Genomic DNA, 18,705 nt, shown 5'->3' with positions numbered 1-18,705 from the left:
GTGTTTTCGTTTACAAGAAGCCGGGGGGAAAAAAGAAGGTTGGTAGGCTACGACGAGAATGTGCTGTGTTTTTAACTACCCCACTCACGCGCGTGTTTTGTGTGCGTGCGTGTTGAGTGTCGCGAAGGAAGAAGAGACGTGTTAAGAAAAGAACGCCGAAAAGGATGAGAGGATCAACAAAGTCCAAAACAAGGTCAATGGGAGTGCGCCCCCGCCTCTGGCAGGGCGCTGCGCGAATACACACCAGCCGAGAGAATAATGTGTAGCGAGGTGAAGAAGGGCTACTTCTCCCCACCCATACACTCACCCACCTGGGCACACAAAGGTGAATGGACCCATGAGCTGAAGAGCACCAACTATGCTCTGTGCTCCAGCGGAGACGGAGACACCCCCCTCCCCCTCCAGACAGCTTGATGATTTGTTTTGACTCGTCGGGAATAACACATGCCTTGTGCCTCCTGCTGACATTCTCCTTTTCTCCCCGCCCACCCCAAATGCGTCCATTTCGATGTAGGGCTATAACACAGACCCCACACCGCACCCCCGGGGTCTGTGTTATAGCCCTACCGAGTGGTGCAGTGCAGTAGTAGACACGTGATGCGACACAGCGGGCAGTTGAGTCACCTGGGCACGGCAACGGCTTCAAGCTCTGCTCAAACTCCGCTTTGCCAGTTATCCTCACAACCGCTCCCCATGTATCGGTCGCCACACGGCACGTCTCCTCGGGGATAACTCTGGCTGCCCGCCCAAAAGCAGCGAATCAGGGGACCAGCTGAAATACGCCTGAGTTGTGTTGACACTTTGCCCATCGCAAGAAGGGCGTCCCAGTGCCCACCGTCGCAGATGACTCTGGCACAGGGCCACACTCAACACCGGACCGCGAGCACCAGTAGTGAAACGTCGCTTTGTTGTTGTTTTCCAATACGGCGCGGGTGATTGACCTTGTCACCACCACCACCACCAGACAGTTCTGGCGCTGGCGAGTGTGGAAGGGGCCTATTGGGTTTTCAGCCACCGTGAGCAGTGACCCACACACACACACACCTCATTACCACGCTGATGTGGCTTTCAAAACACTGGTATTCCTGCTTCTGAGGCCCACCAGCAGCGAGTTGCTGCATGAATGAGCAGTGGCCAGTAGCGACACTTTCACACGCATCCTCGCTGCTGTAACCTATTTGGCGCTGTGAAAAAAAATAGTATACATGCATATACGTGGAAATGAAAAGCTTTTGTATGCTTTTGAGGGATTTTATGTCACTTGTGTGGGGCATAGCAGCAGGAATCTTGATCTCAACTTTGGTCAGCTATCGCGCGCTGGCCCCCGCCTGCGCATGGGCAGCCCTCTGCAGCGTGCTGCTGCAGCTCTAGCACCAACTGTTCGGTCATCTGTGCTCTCAAAGCCTCGAGCTGCTGCTGCAGCTCCAATAACTCCAGCCGCTCGCGTGCCGCGCCGGCTAAGGTGTGTCGCTGCCTCGCCTCATGAGCATGGTGCCCCCGCAGCTCGACCAGCTGCTCTACCGCCTCCTGGTAGGCCGCCTCGGCCTCCATCAGCTGGTTCTCCAGCAGGCTGTACTCCTCGGCGATGACGCTCTCCTCCCGTCGCGCATGCTCGGCTTGGGCAATCATCTCGTCTTGCAAGTCATGTCGCCGCCTCTGCACATTGGCAAGACGCTGCTCGACGCGGTAAATCAGAGCCTCGTATCGCTTGTGCATCCATTCAAAGACTACGTCCTCTTGTGGTTTTGACTGAGAAACGATGGATGCCGGGGAAACGGCCAGGTGCTCAGCGGGCGGGGAGGCGCCGTTGGCTGGAGCAGCGGCGGCCGACGCGTTGATGTAACACGCCTGCCTGGCGCGCTGATGCCCTCTCCCCCCCAGTGCCTCTTCCCTATCTGTCCTCCTCTCGTCTGTCAGCACGGCATCGCTAACGCTCGATTCCTGATGTCTCGGGGGGGACCTGCCGTGCAGCGCCGCTCGCACCACGTTCGCAGTCTGGCCCGTCATTGTCGTCGTCGGCGCCAGTCGCGGTGTCGGCGATGGATGCGACACTGAGCTGCTCCCCCTATCGACGACTCTGGCCCCAGTCTGCACGGCACTCTGCGGCGTCGTCCATGTTTCCACGATGCCGCGTACCCAGTAGTCGCTCATACCCATCAATTGGCTACCCTCGTCGGAGACGCGGAGCGGCATTTGAAATTCGTACTGAGACGGCAGAGACTGTCCAGAAAAGTACTCTTCTCGTCGGTGCAGCAACGCCGAGTCCCAATGACCATGGGAGGAGTGACAGGGAGGCGGCGGGGGTTGTGGTATGGCGATGGTACCAAGCAAAATGCGCCGGCGCTGCATGTCTCGCTTTGGGGAACCCCAGCCGTCACTGCGCGTGCATGCGCCTTGCATCGGCGCGGTGTAATACAAGTGCCCCATAAGCAGCGGCAACGGCGAGAGGGAGCTTGCGCCGACAGTATCGAGTGTGTCGTAAAAGGAGACCGACGGCAGCGCGGTCCATCGCACGGCGGCAGGGGTACGACTGTCAGCCGGCACCACCGTTATCACAGAGTCCTCACCTTCTCCCTCAACCGCAGAGCATAGACCCTTTAGTGCGAGCCCCACCTCCCCTTCGTAGAGGAAAGGGGCTGCGTTGCGATAATGGCTGCTGCGTGTACCGTCCACATGCAGGGCATCTTGGAACACCGCGACATTCCTCAATCGAACAGTTCGCTGAAGTAGTGCCTGTAGCGCGGCGCGGAAGCGGACGCGGCCCACTGACGAGCCGAAGCGATCTCGCAGGACGACCTCAATCTGGTTGGGCCGACTCACTTCATCGGGACGCCCACTGATAGTCATATCCTCCAGTGGCAACTGGCAACGGCCAACGTACTCCTCCTCGGCTGGTTGCAACGCTGTGCAAGTGACACACTCTCCCGAATCGGTACCGATGTAGCATTCGAGCACAAAAATCGGCTGCGGCGACTCTGCATGCACACCCTGTAATGCGCATGGCACCTCGATGGTATCCATCACGGAAAAGGCAGGCCACACAACAGTCCAGGTGCTCGCAGGAGTTTCCTTTCCCCCCCATGACGCAGCATTCTGTCGACTCGGCTCCGGTGTTGCCCAGGCCAGCTCTGTGGTGAGGCGGAAACGGGTGCCGCTCACAGTGCCACGTAGCAGTAGCGGAGCAGACGGAACGCCAACTGTGGCCAAGTCTAGTGACACGATAGAGAACTCAGAGAGACTCAAGTGCGCTACTGAAAGATAGGGAGAAACAACCGACGGGCTGCGGGCATTTGAAGTTTGCGAGGCGCGGCCATCTGCACCACCCCCGCTACGCAGCTCGTTGGGTGGCAAGTGATGCGCGGCCACCGCACTGCACTCTGGCGTGGGGAAGTGGCACGGATGCACTGTCGAACTGGGCTGGAACGATATGTTGTTTGCACGCGGCATTGTAACAGCTTCTGAAGAAAGTACAGTGGGCGGTCTGTGGAGGGAAACATTTATTAGGCTCGGCGGGAGCTCCACACCAGCAGCACCCGCGCTGTCGAAGAAGAGGACCGGCGATATGCTGGGCGCACGCGACGTTTCCGGCGACAGGCTGCTGTTGCGACACACACGGCGACCAATTGGGGCTGAGTTTCCTTTGCTAGCGCGATCCGTGTAAATGTAGCGCTTTGTGGCGCTGCCGCTGTCGAGGCGTTTTTCTCTCAAGGACGGCGGAGAGGGAGCATAAGCTGCAGAGGTCGTTACAACAGTGTTTTCGTGATAGCCTGGTGTTTCAAAGCCGAGCTCCTCGGCAGAGGCTGGGCTTGGGAGGCGGCAGAATGGATGCTGATACGTGGCTGACTTCGCCACCGATGCAGACAACACCGGTGGTGACCTTGCAGCGGAGCACGCGTTACGGTGAGGCATAGCACAGATGCAAAGGATAAGTAAAAAAAAAGGGGAGGAGGAAGCGGGTGTAGACATGTAGCGAGACTCTAAACGGCGCTTCCCTTGTGGTTTCACGTGAACCGAAACGACACCCCCTCCTCTGATTTTAGAGAGTGAGGTGCAAGAGATTCGCGCGGGCTGACATCTGCATACACACTCGGGGCTACAAATCAAGTGTGGGTGCAAACCCTTGCCCTACCAGCTGGGGATATCTCCTTATAGACACACACACATATATATATATATATAAAGGCGAGACAAATTGGGCAAGAGAGCAGCGAGAGAAGACACGGGATGAAAGAAAGCAGCACGATGCACGAAACACACAGAGACTTGAATCCTGAAAAGGACGTTTTTCTTTGCGGCTGCTCATACGAGGCAATTCAACACGGGGGGGGAGCGGTGAACATCGATCACGATCTGTATGCGTTTGACTCTCTTGCGAGGGAGGTTATCGCTAAGGTGTCCAGGTCTGAGGCTAGACAAATCGGTTCGATTTCAATGATTTTGTATCGTTGATAGCTTTCACACACACACTCACACATACACAGGCACACATCTATATAAATATATACTGGGAACAGATCGCCCGATTCACAAGAGCGCATTAGCAGCCGGGGCGGCAGCAGCAAACAAACACCGGAGCACAGAAATAACTCAACAAGAAAAAAAAACATCGGCAAATAAAACGACGCACAAATACGTGAACAACAAAATTTTGAGAAGGGCAGCAGAGAACAAAAACAAAAGAAATGAGCGCACGGTGGGGAAAAAAAAGAGGGAGAGAAAGAGAACAGAACGAGGGCAGGCGGTGTGATTAGTGAAACGACAGGTCACGATGGAGGAGGGAATCGATAAACATCAGCGAAATAGAGCCCGTCAAATCCCAACAATCCAATGAACGAGGTCCAGAAAAAAGGATAGGAAAAGAGGTAGCAGCTAGGACGCGAAAATCAACGGCGAGGAACAACTCTTTTGACGCCTTTCTGTCTTGCTGCATTTCACGACACCAGCCCTACACTACCCCCTCCGCCCCCCCCCCCACAAGGGAAGAGGGGCGCGCGGTCACAGACCCACACACCCAGTGGTGCAGTGAAGCGCTCGACACGCGTGGTGGCGATGCTGACGCAGTCATCTCAGCTCGGCATCGGCTGAGAGCTCGACATACCCTCGCTACGCCGTTGGTATCTGACCCTGCCACCGAACACATGCAGTATACGGCGACGGGAGGGGGGGAAGGGCTCTTCAGGTTCTCCACAGAATGGGGTGCTGGACACTCCCGATTCTGCACGCTGAGGTGGATCACCGCGTCATATGAGAAACCAGCAACGAAATACAACCACGACAGCAATATAGGGGGGGGGAGGGGTGAATAAAACTCAAAAGGGTTCAAAAGGAAGGGAAGGGGACAAAAACAAACGACCTGAGAGACAAACACAAGCAAAACGAAACAGAAATAAAAATCAAGATAAAGATTGCAAGGGGAGAAAATGTCGTGGGAGGGTTGGAATTCGGTGGCCGAGTCCGCCGTGCACAGACGAAAACACGAACGCCAAAAAGAAAACGACGCCAAAATGGGGCGGTGTGCACAGGTTGCGTTTGGAAGGGGAGGGGGGGACATGATAGCACATTACTGGCGCCGACCTCCTCTTCCCTTTTCTCAACGGCCCCTCTGCTTGATGAGCACGACGACGCACCACAGAAAAAAAAACAGGAGGAGGAGCTTGTTAACAACATAACGAAAGGTGCAGCTCAGCAGAAGAGGGATACATGCTTCCGTCTTTACGTCATTCCGGAGGAAACAAGTGCACATACAATGGAGTAATGTACAGTCATCCGGCAGTACCAAAAGAAGACAATGCAAGAGCCACAGCCGCTGTGGCCAGAGGCTCTGAAAAGGCAACAGCCACCACCACCCCCCTCACCCTTTTCCGCCTCGCTCTCTGTATTTGAGAAAAACAACCGAAGGAGAGAGAGGAGGAGAGAAAGCGAAAAAGTCCGCCATCTGAGTAAAACAATACGCCACGAGTCATCCCTTGTCCTCATGAATGAGGAGCGATGCATTCGAGTTTTAACTGCCTATGGGACCCCTGGCACACAAAAGTAGGGGGGCGGGGGAACATCATCTTCGCCCGAGGGACACACACACACACTAGACGGACATACAGTGTCCACACAGTGGCGAAGGTAGGGGCCACATCAAACAATGCACAACAGCAAAAACAGAGCAAGAGAGAAAATCAGTCACTGTCGTGATGCTACAACGGGGGGTGACCTTTGTCACGGCCTCTTAATATGTGTGTATGGGTGTGTGGCGGACCACGCAGAAATAAATAGACGAGCTCGCCTACCATCCGACAAGCACGGTCCTGCTACGCAGCTGCGCAAGCATCCATGCACAGGTCTTGCATAGGTGCGTGAACAAGAACAAAATCTCCCAAACGCCTCTCCCTCGATCGTGCTCAGTCTCATTCTACGCAAATGTGTCACTATCCTCTTGCTGTTTTGCTTTGCCAATTCCCCAGACAATTCTGCTCCCCTTGCCCGACCCACATACATGATACATCACACAAAACACTTTGAAGACTGTAGTCGCATGCTTGTCTGATTACCTCTCTATCACTACCCACCATTGCAGTGATCGTTTTTTTTTGTGCACAACACCATACCAGGGCGGATCCCACAAGGAAAAGCTGGCCGAGAAGGGGGGCGGGGGTTGGTGGTTCGTGCTTTGGCCTCAGTCGAAGGCGACAATTGTGTCACGAATCTCACTCAAGCACACTGGGCACGTCGTAAGCCTCCTAGAGCAGGTGTAGCACAGCACACGGTGCCCACACGGCACGCACACAACCAGCTGGGCGAACGTTTTGCTGCACTCAAGGCAGAGGTGCAAATGTGAACATGCCAGGTTGCGGGGTGGCGCGGGGAGTGTGTCTGGCGTCGCGGCGGGGGGGGAGGAGGCATGCGATGTGGGACCAGGAGACAGGGACGAGCCCTTGCTCAACGCCGACTCGGTACTAGCTCGCCGCGCGAGCGAACTGCTCGCTGGCTCAGTTGAACGCTCAGCGTTGTCCTCGGCAACACACGCAGCTGATGCGGCTGCTTTCGCCTCTGCCGCCGTCTTCTTGGCTTCGCGCTGCGCCTGACGCTGTCGCAGACCACAGACTTCTCTATGACCGTCGAAGAGAGTTGGAACAATGAGCTCATGACAATGCTTGCACTCGTACTGTGCGGTCACAATCAGGGAAACCTGACAAAGCCCTTCGCGTGGTTGCCGGCAGAGGGGACATTGATCGAGAGACTTGGTGCACTCCTGACAGCAGCTGATGTGTCCACAAGGGAGAAACGCGTAGCAGCGAGGGCGGTCCATACACACCACACACAGCTGCTTGTCTCTTGACGCCACCTCATCGGTGAACTTCGGCGACGACAATGGCTGAATGCTCGCATGGGAGAGAAGCGCGGCGTTCTTCGCTAGGATGGCGCGGAGGTGATTGGTTCGGCAAGCCTCCTGGTGGCCGTCAAAGAGGATCGGGTCAACATCAGCACCGCACACTTCACAAATGCACGCAGGTTTGACTGACCGCCGGGCCTGGTGGTGGACGTTTTGCGGAAAAGAAAAGTCTTCAGAATAGTTTAACTGGCCTTGCTGCAACCCAGGAATTTGCTGATCGACCCTTGAATTCGGGCGGGGATAGCAGCAGCAGCAGCACCCCATTCCCTCTCTAGCTTCGCACTTGCAGCGAGCTAGGGATAGAGAGAACGTGTAAATGATGAAAGAGAGTGGAAAGAAAACGCGAGAGAAAACGGAGGAAGTGCGGACCCGGAAACAACACGAGACGCCCCTTGGCAGATTCGAAAAACAGGGGATAATTTAAAGGAGGAGAAAAAGCGCAGACGAGGGGGGGAAGGGAGGAAGGAGGAGGAGGTATCACAAACGATATTACGAGTTCCGTGAAGTCTTGTGGACGTAGAAAATTCAAAATAAACAGAGGCGTGGGTGGGGAGTAAAAAAAAAAGGAAGACACGATTGCGCAAAATGGGTCGAGAAATGTGAGAGAAGTGCTAAAACACATGCGCGGAACACCGGTTGGGGAGGAGGGAGGGTACCCCGGCTCACCACTGCACACGTGCGGAGGAGATATAAAAGGGCAAAAGAAACCGAGAAGGGACGGGGTGGGGGGGGGAGAGGAGGCGAAGCCGCACCACTAATCAGGAGAGCACTAAAAACAAACAAAAAATGACGAGAAAATTAGAAAACTAAAACGGAGAATGAGCAAATAAACGGGGTTTCACTAAACAATCGAAGCTCAGGAGAGAAATGAGAGCAAGAAGGGTGGGGGGAGGGGGGGGGGCTGGCTGGCTGGCTGGCTGGGTCTGTTCGGCGTTGAATCGCTAAGATGCGCGATAGGGGTGAAGTCGAGACCCCGAACAGAAAGCGAAGCGTACGTGGTAAAGGGGGGACTGGAACAAAAGATGGAATAAGAGAGGGAGAGGCCGAAGGGAGACGATTGGGGTGAGAAAGCCTAACTAGGGAAGCACGCAGGTGGTGAAAAAAAAACTCATGGAAAAGAAAATAAGACCTTGATTGCTCTTCATCCGTGCTCGTGGAAAAGAGTCCGGGGAAGAGAGCAAGAGGAAAGTTCTTCGGTGAGTACAAGCGCACCAGTGGCGGCAGTCTCAAGCAATGTCAAACCTGCACAGTGAGATTGGAGCCCGTGACGCGTAGTGCAAACGCCAGCGTTGCGGGGAAACGTCCAGAATGAAGGAACGAGTGAATCGCGTAGGCCGGCGCTCCAACCGTTTGAGTACCACGGAACACCAACCATGAGAAGATGAGCAAGTGAGAAAAGTGAGAAAAGTGAGAGAAAGACAGAGAGAACGTATGTGTATAATCGACTAGTAGCAGATATGAGAGCAAGCTGCACAAGAAGGGGGCGGCTCCCTAAGCGAGAAGAAAACGGCTCCGTTGGAAGGGAAAGCCCCTAGGGATGCTACGCCGAGGCGGTGCTAGATTGTTTTACTTGACCACCTCCCCTCCTCTCTGGGTGACAGTGGATCCCCCTGCTTTGGGATCTCAGGTGGAAAAAAAAAGTGAGAAATGGCCAAACCGTGTAGACACCGTCTCTTTTTCTTTCGCATTTTGTGTGTATGTGTGTGTTTGCGTGTTTTGATTTTAACCTGACCCTTATTTCCAATAAAGCCGTGGAGCGTGATGAATATCAATTGGGAAATGAAAAAAAAAACACAAGCAGCAAAGAGATGTTGATAGGCTACAGAGATGACATATTCAAAACAAATAAGCAAAAACTTGTAAGAAGAACGCCCCTTCGGAAAACAAATCGAAGGGGGGAGGTGTCATGGTCGGGTAAAAAAGGAGAAGACTACAGAGACGTGCGTGCGGGGGAGGGGGGGAGGAGGGAGGGGCTTAGCAGCTGGCACGCGACTAGGAAGACTATCAAAAAAGCCCGCGCAGACATCGACTTGGTTGTCCATCCAGAATTCGAGTTCCACTGAAGACGGCCTCTCACATTTTTTTTTTCAGCACTGCAGCAGCAATTCAAAAGCAAGAAATGATGTGCTACAGTACCTTTTTAATCCCATCCACCAGTCGCCTCCAGCACCTCCTTCACATCCCTCTGCACCGCCTCCAGGAGGTGGCGCAGCTTGTTCACCTTGTTTAGCATGTCGGCGATGTGCTGCTGCATTTCCGCCTCCACACTTTTGCAGGTGTCTACGTCGTGCAGTTCGGATGCTATCCGGTAAGCCATCAGCAGCTTCAACTCTGCCGCATCAGCGTTATAGCGAAACCTGTTTACACGGGCCGAGGTAGACGGCTCTGACGCCACCGCTTGCGTCAGGAACCGCTTCTCTTCGGTGAGGATCGCATTCTCCCGACGCAGCTGTTGGAGGGAAGCGATTGATGGTAAAAGCATGATGGGCTTTGGACTATGTGAAGGCGGAGCTGCCTCCATTTTACGCTTCCTTTTTTTTTCAAAACAATGAAAAAGAAAAAAGAGAGAAGGTGTAAAGCAAAAATAACGGACACAGGAATGAGCGAGAGAAACAGGTGGTGGTGGTGGTCCTGGTAGGCGCCTGTGCCTCTACACAGGTCAGTGCCTGCGCGTGCGTGCGTGCGTGCGTGTGCCCTCGACGGTCTTCTCTTGTGAGGTAGTTAGCTTGCAGCACTAAAACATCACGAATCTAGACATTGGCGCGTTTTAAGCAAGCAGGAGAGAGAAGGGGGGGAGAGAGTGAGAAAGAGCGCGGCGCGGGAGTGAGGTGTTTCAACGAGGAAGAGGAAAGAGAGAGAAATAGGCGGATGGAGCATTTACGCGTGCAAGTTGAAAGGTGAAGCAGAGTGGGGCTCTGCATGCCCGTGCGCGGAATGGAGTCGCCGGGCGCACAGAGCAAGGCAGTGCGGATGCTCCTTTTTGATTCACCCCCTGTTCGCTCAACTCTTGTGCACCTCCGCCCCTCTCACCCAATGCCGTTCTTGGGCGAGGGGGGGGGAGATTCAGCTTCATGCACTGCAACCCGTGTTGTTCACCATGCTTCTGATCCTCCGAGAGAGCCCTCGCCTGGTTCTGTTCCACAGCCAAAGATCACATGTTTCGATCAGCCAGGGATGACATACCACGTCATACTCCTCCTCCTCCCTCTCGCAACGCCCCTTTTGTACTTCTCTCACTCGGTTATCTAACCCCCCCCCCCGTGAAGACTTGCACTTTCCATCATTTACTCTTTCCCTTGCCTTTGGCAAAAAAAAAAGGCACTCGCACTCACTTCTTTGGTACCACCCCCGAGCGGAGCGGATCCGTGTAAAGTGGAGAAAACTGCAAGACAAACGGTGGACGAGCGTCGGGAATAAAACTCGCAGTGAGGAAAATGCCCATAAGACGACAAGAACGCGCACCCGAATAAGATGAGGTAACAGGGGGAAGTTTCCAGAATCAAGAACAAAAAAAAGGCCACCTTGTGAAGACGCCCCGCCCCCCCCCCACCCACAACACAACACAGAGTCCGTCTGTAGTGGGGTGTTGGGTTGCAGGAGGGGGGGGGAAGACAACGACACCAGAAAAGAGAGAGCGAGTGAGTAAAAGGGAGAGGGAGAGAAAAAGACGGAAAGAGAGAAAAAAAAAGAGACCAAAATGGAAAAACAGAACCCACGCCAGCTGTGAAACAGACTGCACAGTTGTATGCCGGGAGGGAGTGGAAGATATCCCGCAGGTCCTTGAGAGAAGTGGGGAAAAAAAAGAAAATGGCGGGTTCAATAGCAATTCGGCACTCTCTGTCCCCTCGTCAGATCTCCATCTCTGCCACGGAGCACGACACCAGCCCTACTACACTGCACCCCCCCCCTGGGCGACGAGAGGGGGGTAAGGGCTCTTCAGGTTCTCCACAGAGTGGGATGCTGGACACTCCTGATTCCGCACGCTGAGGTGGACCACCGCGTCATATGAGAAACCAGGAACGAAATACAAAAAAAAAACAGTGGTACAACGTCTGCGTTGGGGAAGACAGGGGGAAAAAAAAGTCAGGACGCACAAACCGATTTACACGCAATCATATAGAGCAAAGTCAGTTGCACTGTTCTGGCTCCTGATCCTTGAGCGTGTGCGCAAAAATAGCGTTCACAAAGAGAGGGCAAAAAAAAACACCGAACCTCAAAACAGCTTCTCCTGACAACCAGGTTAAGGAGGACTCAAGAACCTCGGCACCCACCCCTGACCCCACACAACGCTTCGTCATCCCATCCCTGACGTGGAGACTAGAGCCTGGAATCAAAAAACAACTCTCAACCTCATACATACATACAATCATGTGTGCCCACATAATTATATATCTGTAAGGCCGAAGGAGACCTGGTGTTAAAAAAAAAGAGCTCATAAATCACAGTGTTCAGAAAAATAGAGAAAAGTGAAACAGTAGGCAAGAAGACCAAACAGAAAATGAAAAAAAATTGATCATATCGTGAGGCGGGTGTGCGCCCAAGTGCGGAGAGGGAAAGACCAGAGCAGAAGCCTATGGGTGTGGCTTTCAGGCGCCCTTCCCGACCTTTTTCCTACAGACCACCACAGCTTTCCCCCCTCTCATGACCACCACATAGGCGCCACGCCTCGTTCCTGAAAAGAAAAAAAGCAAGTGTGCTCCCACGTGCTCGCCTAGAGCCTCTCTCATCAGGTTTTCCGGTAATATTTTGGAGGCACGAATGGTGGAATGACCACCCCGGCCGGTACACGGCGGCCTCGCACCACCAGATCCACTTGCACGCCATCCTTGGCCAGTCCTCGATCGAGGTAGCCGAGAGCGATGTTCTTCTTCAAGCACGGAGACGGACAGCCACTGGTCACCTGGCCCACTGGTTTCCCATCCACCTCGATCACAGTGTTCGCGCGGGCTACCGGACCAGTAGAGACGAGCCCCACACGCAGCCGCGGTACAGCACCCTTGCTGCCATGGTCCCGGAAGTGCTTGATGGGCTCGTAGCCAACAAAACCGCCCTCATCCATTCGGCGCCTCGAAATGGGCCACATAAATCGAGCTGCTACGGGGTTGATCTCCTCACTTAGCTCGTGGCCGTACAGGTTCAGGCCCGCCTCCAGACGAAGGCTGTCGCGAGCACCCAGACCAGCCATCTCTGCGCCCCTTGATATGAGGAGCTCTACGAGCGCCACGACATCGTTGTCCGACACAGCCATCTCGAACCCGTCCTCGCCCGTGTAGCCGCACCGGGTCACCTGCACCTCCATTCCCTTGATGTTCACCTTCTGGCGACAAGTCATGAAGTCCATGTCCGGCACGCCATCCATAAACTCGGAGAGCATCACGGCCGCCTTCGGACCCTGCAGCGCTATAAGTGAGCGCTCCAGTGGCACAAGCTGCACATCAGCACCCTTCATCGGCCCCTCACGCAGCACCTCCTCCAGATGCGCAACATCCTTTTCCTTGCACCCAGCGTTCAGCACAAGAACCAGGTGATCGGCCATCCTTGTCACGATGCAGTCGTCCTTGATGCCCCCTTGCGCGTTGGTCAGCATGGTCAACGCCCCGTATCCAGTCTTAGTGCGCTGCAGGTCAATAGGGGTCACGTACTCCATGAACCTCTCGCGATCTGTGCCGCGGACCTCATACTGGCCCATGTGCGAAATGTCGAAGATGCCCGCCACCTGGCGAGTATAGAAGTGCTCCCTCAGCGCCCCCAATTTACTATACGAGATAGGCATGTGATAGCCAGCGAACTCATCCATCTTCGCCTTCTGGGCGACATGGAAGCTGTGGAGCGCGGTTTTCCTGAGCGAGGAGCTCATGGTTCGGGGCAAGAAGCGGGAGGGGGAGGGGGGAAGGGGGAGTTTAACAAGAAAATTGTTGGCGGTGTTGAGTGACCGAGGCGAGGAAGTTGAAATCAGTGAAATATCGATAGTGAGGAGGATTTTGTTGAGCCGTTTGTGGCAGGCAAGACACGACTGATTTGCTTGTCCACTCTGTGTGTGTGTGTGTGTGTGTGTGTTTTTGAAATGTCACGCAACTGAGTTTTCCTTTTTTCCATCCTCCCGCTGCTGAGCGTGAATAGGAGAAAAAAATGAGAAGTAGGTCGTTTGGTGTACCCCAGCGAGAGCAGAAAAGCAAAATGAGTGGAGGCCCAAGTGCTGGAAGCAATGTGTGAACGTGTTTGCTTGTTTTTACCTCGCAAGACATACAAAAAGAGGCGAACAACGGGAATGAGTGGTTGGGGTGCACGTGAAGTAAGATTAGAAAAACAGAAACATGAGGGAAAGGGGAGAAGCCTTAGAATTCGTTCTAGGTTTTCTCGATGGATCCCTCTCCTGACGTGCTGTTGCAGTGGTTCCACGGCGCACCATCTGTGGCTTACCCGCGCCTTGGCCACCACACCAAGAAAAAAAAGAAAACAGTGCAAGGAGGGGGGGCGAGTGTGTGTGTCCGTCTGTCTGTCCCTCTGTGCCCATCTCCACTGTTTCGGCGCTAAAGCGCAAATGGCCTGATTCACCTGATTTCTGTGTTGCCTACTTCTTGTGGTTGTTGGATTAGAGAATGCCGGGTCGTGAAGGGGGGGGGGGGAAGACACACAAAAAAGAGAAAAACAATGAGGGGAGAAAAATGGACTTCAGCCCGGTCACCTCCGCATCTCCCTTCTCCCTCACACTCACCCTTTCCTTCTTGAAACATGCTGTCACGTCTACTTTAGACAGGAACAGAGGGGAGGGAGACAATGCGCGGCACCAGGGCATCCACGAAGTGTTTTGAGCAAAGGAAAAAAAAGACACCAAAACAACAACAGAAAAAAAAGAAGCGCAAATGAAATCTTTCGAGTGCAAATGATAGAATGTAGGGAGGGAGACAACCATCAGAGCAACAACATCAAACAGGGGGGGTGAAGAACGATAGAGACGGAGCACATGCGCATCTTTTCGTTATGCATATATGTGCGTATTTGTGGAACGATGGTTTCCACACAAAAACACACGCGCGCGGAAAATATATACACATCAACATATGTACTCCAAGAGGAAGCGAGAGATGATGGAGTAGGGGTGGAATAGGTGGAGTCAGGCGAACAATAAAGGAACGTGACGAAGGCGAAAAGGTCGTGGATGTCCAGACGGCAACAAGAAAAAACAAAGCACCCAAGGAAACGCCAAGAGAATAGACACAAAAAGTACAACAAAAATAGAGAAAACCACTAAAAATATAACTTCTTTGTTGTAAAAGAGAGGGGGATAAAAGATTTTTAAAGCAATGAAGGAACGACACATTCACTCACCACGCCTTTACAGGCACTGGGGGGAGACCAAGCGCAGATGGGGGGGGGGGGGCCGCGACAGGGACTAAACAGGTGCACTTGTAAGACCGATCAGCTATCACACCCGCGCACAACGATAGAAATGTACGCGAGACAAATGAACATCTATCCAACAAGGATGTTCCCCGTGTGTGTGTGTGTGTGTTTAGGTATATATGTGTGCATGTATATACATCTATACATATATGGGTGCGGTGTTAGCCCCATAGCGACCTTTGATTCCTCATTTTCTGGATTCAACAAAAAAGATAGTGTAAAATAATCATCATCAAAGGAGATGTGGTATAACAAGAAAAGAAAAAAAGGGGGACTCAAATAGATGGAGAACAGGGAGGCGGAGAGAAGGGGGGAGTACAACAGAATTATTCGAAGGGGGAAAAAGAGAGAAAAGAGGGAGGCGTAACCATTGAAGAATACTAACAGCGTGGCAAGGCAAATTTGGGGGGGAGAGGGGCGAAAGGGAAGGCAGAGGAGAAGAAAGAACACAAACAAAGAGGACATCCTTTAGAGCGCTCACCTGCGTCAGGTACCAAAGAGCAAAGGAAATGGGGAAATACACGAAACAGCCGATTGGAGTAAAGAGACGTCCAGTGAAGCACGCCCGGTGTGCCATGGCAAGAGAAACCCTGCGACTATCGAGCACACAGTTGTTCTTCAGAACCCTTTTCAATCTGCACCCAGACAGTGTTGCCAACAAAAGTCTGTATAGCTGAGATGTTGAACACCGGGGGAGCGGGGGGGGGGGGAGAAGAACATGAAAAATGAAAGAGAGGCAACGGGCTGTGCGCATACTTGTGGTCTTGAATGATCTCAGAGCCCGCGCCACCGTCTCTTTCCCACTTTTCTGGTCCACCACCCTCGTGTCTCCATCCTCTCTCTAGTGTCGTCTTCAACGCGCTTCGAGAACGTCACAGCAAAAGCCAAGGCAAGGGCACAAATAACGGAGATGATGCAGACGGAAAAGAGAAAGCGATAGCGAAGTACGTTGGACACGCTTCTCAACGTTGCCCCTTGACTTTCATTTTGTATTCACGTGTATGCAACTCTGTGTCTGCATTTGACCCTAAAAGAGCGCGAAACGAGAAGTATATATAAAATACAGTGGCAGCACGCAGGAGCGTTCTTTTTCAAAGAAAAAGTGCCGTGCCGCATAAAAGAACACCGAATATAGTCGAAAAACTGCACACCTGAACAAGCGCGAGAAACGAACCGAGATGGAACAAAAAAAAAATTTAAAGCAAAGAAAAATGGAAGAGGTAGTGCACACAGCATTACTGCCCCTCCTCCCCCCAGACCCCCCCCCCTTGATGAGGTTTCACTGTAAGGGAAACAATGAAAGGGGAAGATACCAAGCAGGTGAACAAAACATATATATATGTCTATATGTGTGTCTATATGTATACCCAGGAAGTGAAGAAAGAGAGCGCCTGCGCGCATGTTTTGAAAAACTACACATCAAAAAGCGAGGGAAAATCGAGTGCATTAGAAAGGAACGAGAAGCTGCACCTTGCCATACCCCCGCCCCCCTTTCTTTTTTGCATGCTGTTGTTCACTTGTAACACGGCGCTTAATCATCAGCGTTGCTGGTAGGATTTGTGCGTGCCTCACAGCGCCTCCATGGGACCATGCCCTTCGGCTTCTCTTTGCAAACAAGATCCGAAAAAAAAAAAGTCGATGGAGTGATAGGGCGAAGAAACAGAACACTCAAAACAAAAAAAAAGAGAGATGCTTCAACGCGCACAGCAGAAATAGGGTGCGCAGGATGAGCAGCGTGACAGCATAAAAGTGAAAACGCAGGCGGGCGGTGGTGGTGCTGAGGGACAAAGGGAGGTTAGTCAATTCGAGTTGGAAAGGGGAAAAGGAATCGGAAGGGGGCTGCACAAGGCGATTGGGAAGGGGGGGAAGTTTAGGGGCCCGTTGATGCACACTCAGCAGGCCTATTCAAATACACACTCAATTTACACGATCGACAACTGCCACTGTGCCCGGCACGCATCTGTGCATCTTCAACATCACGCTGTGCACGACACTGTGTCCTTGCGTAATTCTCCCTCTCGTCCACATGTGACCCCCCATGCTCCTCAGATAACCCCAATTACCAAACGATGGTTGTGACGGCCACAGTTGACGTTTTACTTCTCGTCTACCGGGGCTTACGGTAGTAGCGGCCAGGGAGGAAGCGCGAGGTCACCACCCCGGCCGGTACACGGCGGCCTCGCACCACCAGATCCACTTGCACGCCATCCTTGGCCAGTCCTCGATCGAGGTAGCCGAGAGCGATGTTCTTCTTCAAGCACGGAGACGGACAGCCACTGGTCACCTGGCCCACTGGTTGCCCATCCACCTCGATCACAGTGTTCGCGCGGGCTACCGGACCAGTAGAGACGAGCCCCACACGCAGCCGCGGTACAGCACCCTTGCTGCCATGGTCCCGGAAGTGCTTGATGGGCTCGTAGCCAACAAAACCGCCCTCATCCATTCGGCGCCTCGAAATGGGCCACATAAATCGAGCTGCTACGGGGTTGATCTCCTCACTTAGCTCGTGGCCGTACAGGTTCAGGCCCGCCTCCAGACGAAGGCTGTCGCGAGCACCCAGACCAGCCATCTCTGCGCCCCTTGATATGAGGAGCTCTACGAGCGCCACGACATCGTTGTCCGACACAGCCATCTCGAACCCGTCCTCGCCCGTGTAGCCGCACCGGGTCACCTGCACCTCCATTCCCTTGATGTTCACCTTCTGGCGACAAGTCATGAAGTCCATGTCCGGCACGCCATCCATAAACTCGGAGAGCATCACGGCCGCCTTCGGACCCTGCAGCGCTATAAGTGAGCGCTCCAGTGGCACAAGCTGCACATCAGCACCCTTCATCGGCCCCTCACGCAGCACCTCCTCCAGATGCGCAACATCCTTTTCCTTGCACCCAGCGTTCAGCACAAGAACCAGGTGATCGGCCATCCTTGTCACGATGCAGTCGTCCTTGATGCCCCCTTGCGCGTTGGTCAGCATGGTCAACGCCCCGTATCCAGTCTTAGTGCGCTGCAGGTCAATAGGGGTCACGCACTCCATGAACCTCTCGCGATCTGTGCCGCGGACCTCATACTGGCCCACGTGCGAAATGTCGAAGATGCCCGCCACCTGGCGAGTATAGAAGTGCTCCCTCAGCACCCCCAACTTACTATACGAGATAGGCATGTGATAGCCAGCGAACTCATCCATCTTCGCCTTCTGGGCAACATGGAAGCTGTGGAGCGCGGTTTTCCTGAGCGAGGAGCTCATGGTTCGGGGCAAGAAGCGGGAGGGGGGGGGAGGGGAAGTTTAACAAGAAAATTGTTGGCGGTGTTGAGTGACCGAGGCGAGGAAGTTGGGCGAAGTCAGGGGAAGGGGTTCATAGAGGACGACGAAGACGAGAAGAGAAACCTGAAACGGGAAAGGGAGTTACGCGCTGTGGAAGAAAAGCGAGAAAATTCAAACAAAGGGACGAGGAGTTTGGCGCCGTCGTGGTGGGTGGTGAGCGAAGACAAGGTGGGGGAGGAAACTGGTGAAGAGGAAGTTATAAACAAAAAAATGGGTTGTGGTGAAGAACACAGGGGGGGATCTTCAAACGGAAGAGCGATTCCCATAAAGAGCTGCAGATGATACCGAAGTGATTGAGACGCGATCGTGCCAGCTTCAATACACCAGCACAGCCATGCACGCATGTGGAGGGAGAGAGGGAGGGGGGGGCGACAAGGGGGAGATATAGAGAGGAGATAGAGGAATGCTGAGGAAAGAAAGATGTGAGGCGAAGAACATGAAGAATGGAACACATCTGCCACTGAGAGATGTCAATACCTGCTGAAGTATCGGGAAGAGGGGGGGAAAGCAAACGCTCGGCGTCGAGCACGGAGTGGTCCAACACACCTGTGTGTCTTCTCTGTGGATGCTTCCACAGTCATTGCTGTTGACATAATTC

General features: G+C 53.5%; 5 protein-coding genes across 5 annotated transcripts; all 5 read right to left on the bottom strand.

Moving 5' to 3' along the window:
- Nucleotides 1-1,293: 1,293 nt before the first annotated feature.
- JKF63_00395 (uncharacterized protein) lies at nt 1,294-3,909 on the bottom strand (the record flags this gene model as incomplete). The annotated part of the gene is made up of 1 exon (XM_067896446.1): nt 1,294-3,909. The coding sequence occupies one exon, from the start codon at nt 3,907-3,909 to the stop codon at nt 1,294-1,296; it is 2,616 nt and encodes an 871-aa protein (XP_067752603.1).
- Nucleotides 3,910-6,667: 2,758 nt separating this feature from the next.
- JKF63_00394 (uncharacterized protein) lies at nt 6,668-7,648 on the bottom strand (the record flags this gene model as incomplete). Its single annotated transcript, XM_067896445.1, has 2 exons — nt 6,668-6,905; nt 6,942-7,648. 2 exons carry the CDS (start codon nt 7,646-7,648, stop codon nt 6,668-6,670), a joined length of 945 nt encoding a protein of 314 aa, XP_067752602.1.
- A 1,876-nt stretch (nt 7,649-9,524) lies between these two features.
- Nucleotides 9,525-9,905, bottom strand: JKF63_00393 (uncharacterized protein; the record flags this gene model as incomplete). Its single annotated transcript, XM_067896444.1, has 1 exon — nt 9,525-9,905. One exon carries the CDS (start codon nt 9,903-9,905, stop codon nt 9,525-9,527), a length of 381 nt encoding a protein of 126 aa, XP_067752601.1.
- A 2,205-nt stretch (nt 9,906-12,110) lies between these two features.
- Nucleotides 12,111-13,241, bottom strand: JKF63_00392 (uncharacterized protein; the record flags this gene model as incomplete). Its single annotated transcript, XM_067896443.1, has 1 exon — nt 12,111-13,241. The coding sequence occupies one exon, from the start codon at nt 13,239-13,241 to the stop codon at nt 12,111-12,113; it is 1,131 nt and encodes a 376-aa protein (XP_067752600.1).
- Nucleotides 13,242-16,895: 3,654 nt separating this feature from the next.
- On the bottom strand, nt 16,896-18,029 carry JKF63_00391 (uncharacterized protein; the record flags this gene model as incomplete). Its single annotated transcript, XM_067896442.1, has 1 exon — nt 16,896-18,029. The coding sequence occupies one exon, from the start codon at nt 18,027-18,029 to the stop codon at nt 16,896-16,898; it is 1,134 nt and encodes a 377-aa protein (XP_067752599.1).
- Between the last annotated feature and the right edge of the window lie 676 nt (nt 18,030-18,705).

This window comes from Porcisia hertigi, chromosome 36 (genome assembly GCF_017918235.1).
Source record: "Porcisia hertigi strain C119 chromosome 36, whole genome shotgun sequence".
NCBI lineage: Eukaryota > Euglenozoa > Kinetoplastea > Trypanosomatida > Trypanosomatidae > Porcisia > Porcisia hertigi.
The sequence above is the reverse complement of the archived record's forward strand: the minus strand, read 5'-3'. Positions and strand labels throughout refer to the sequence as shown.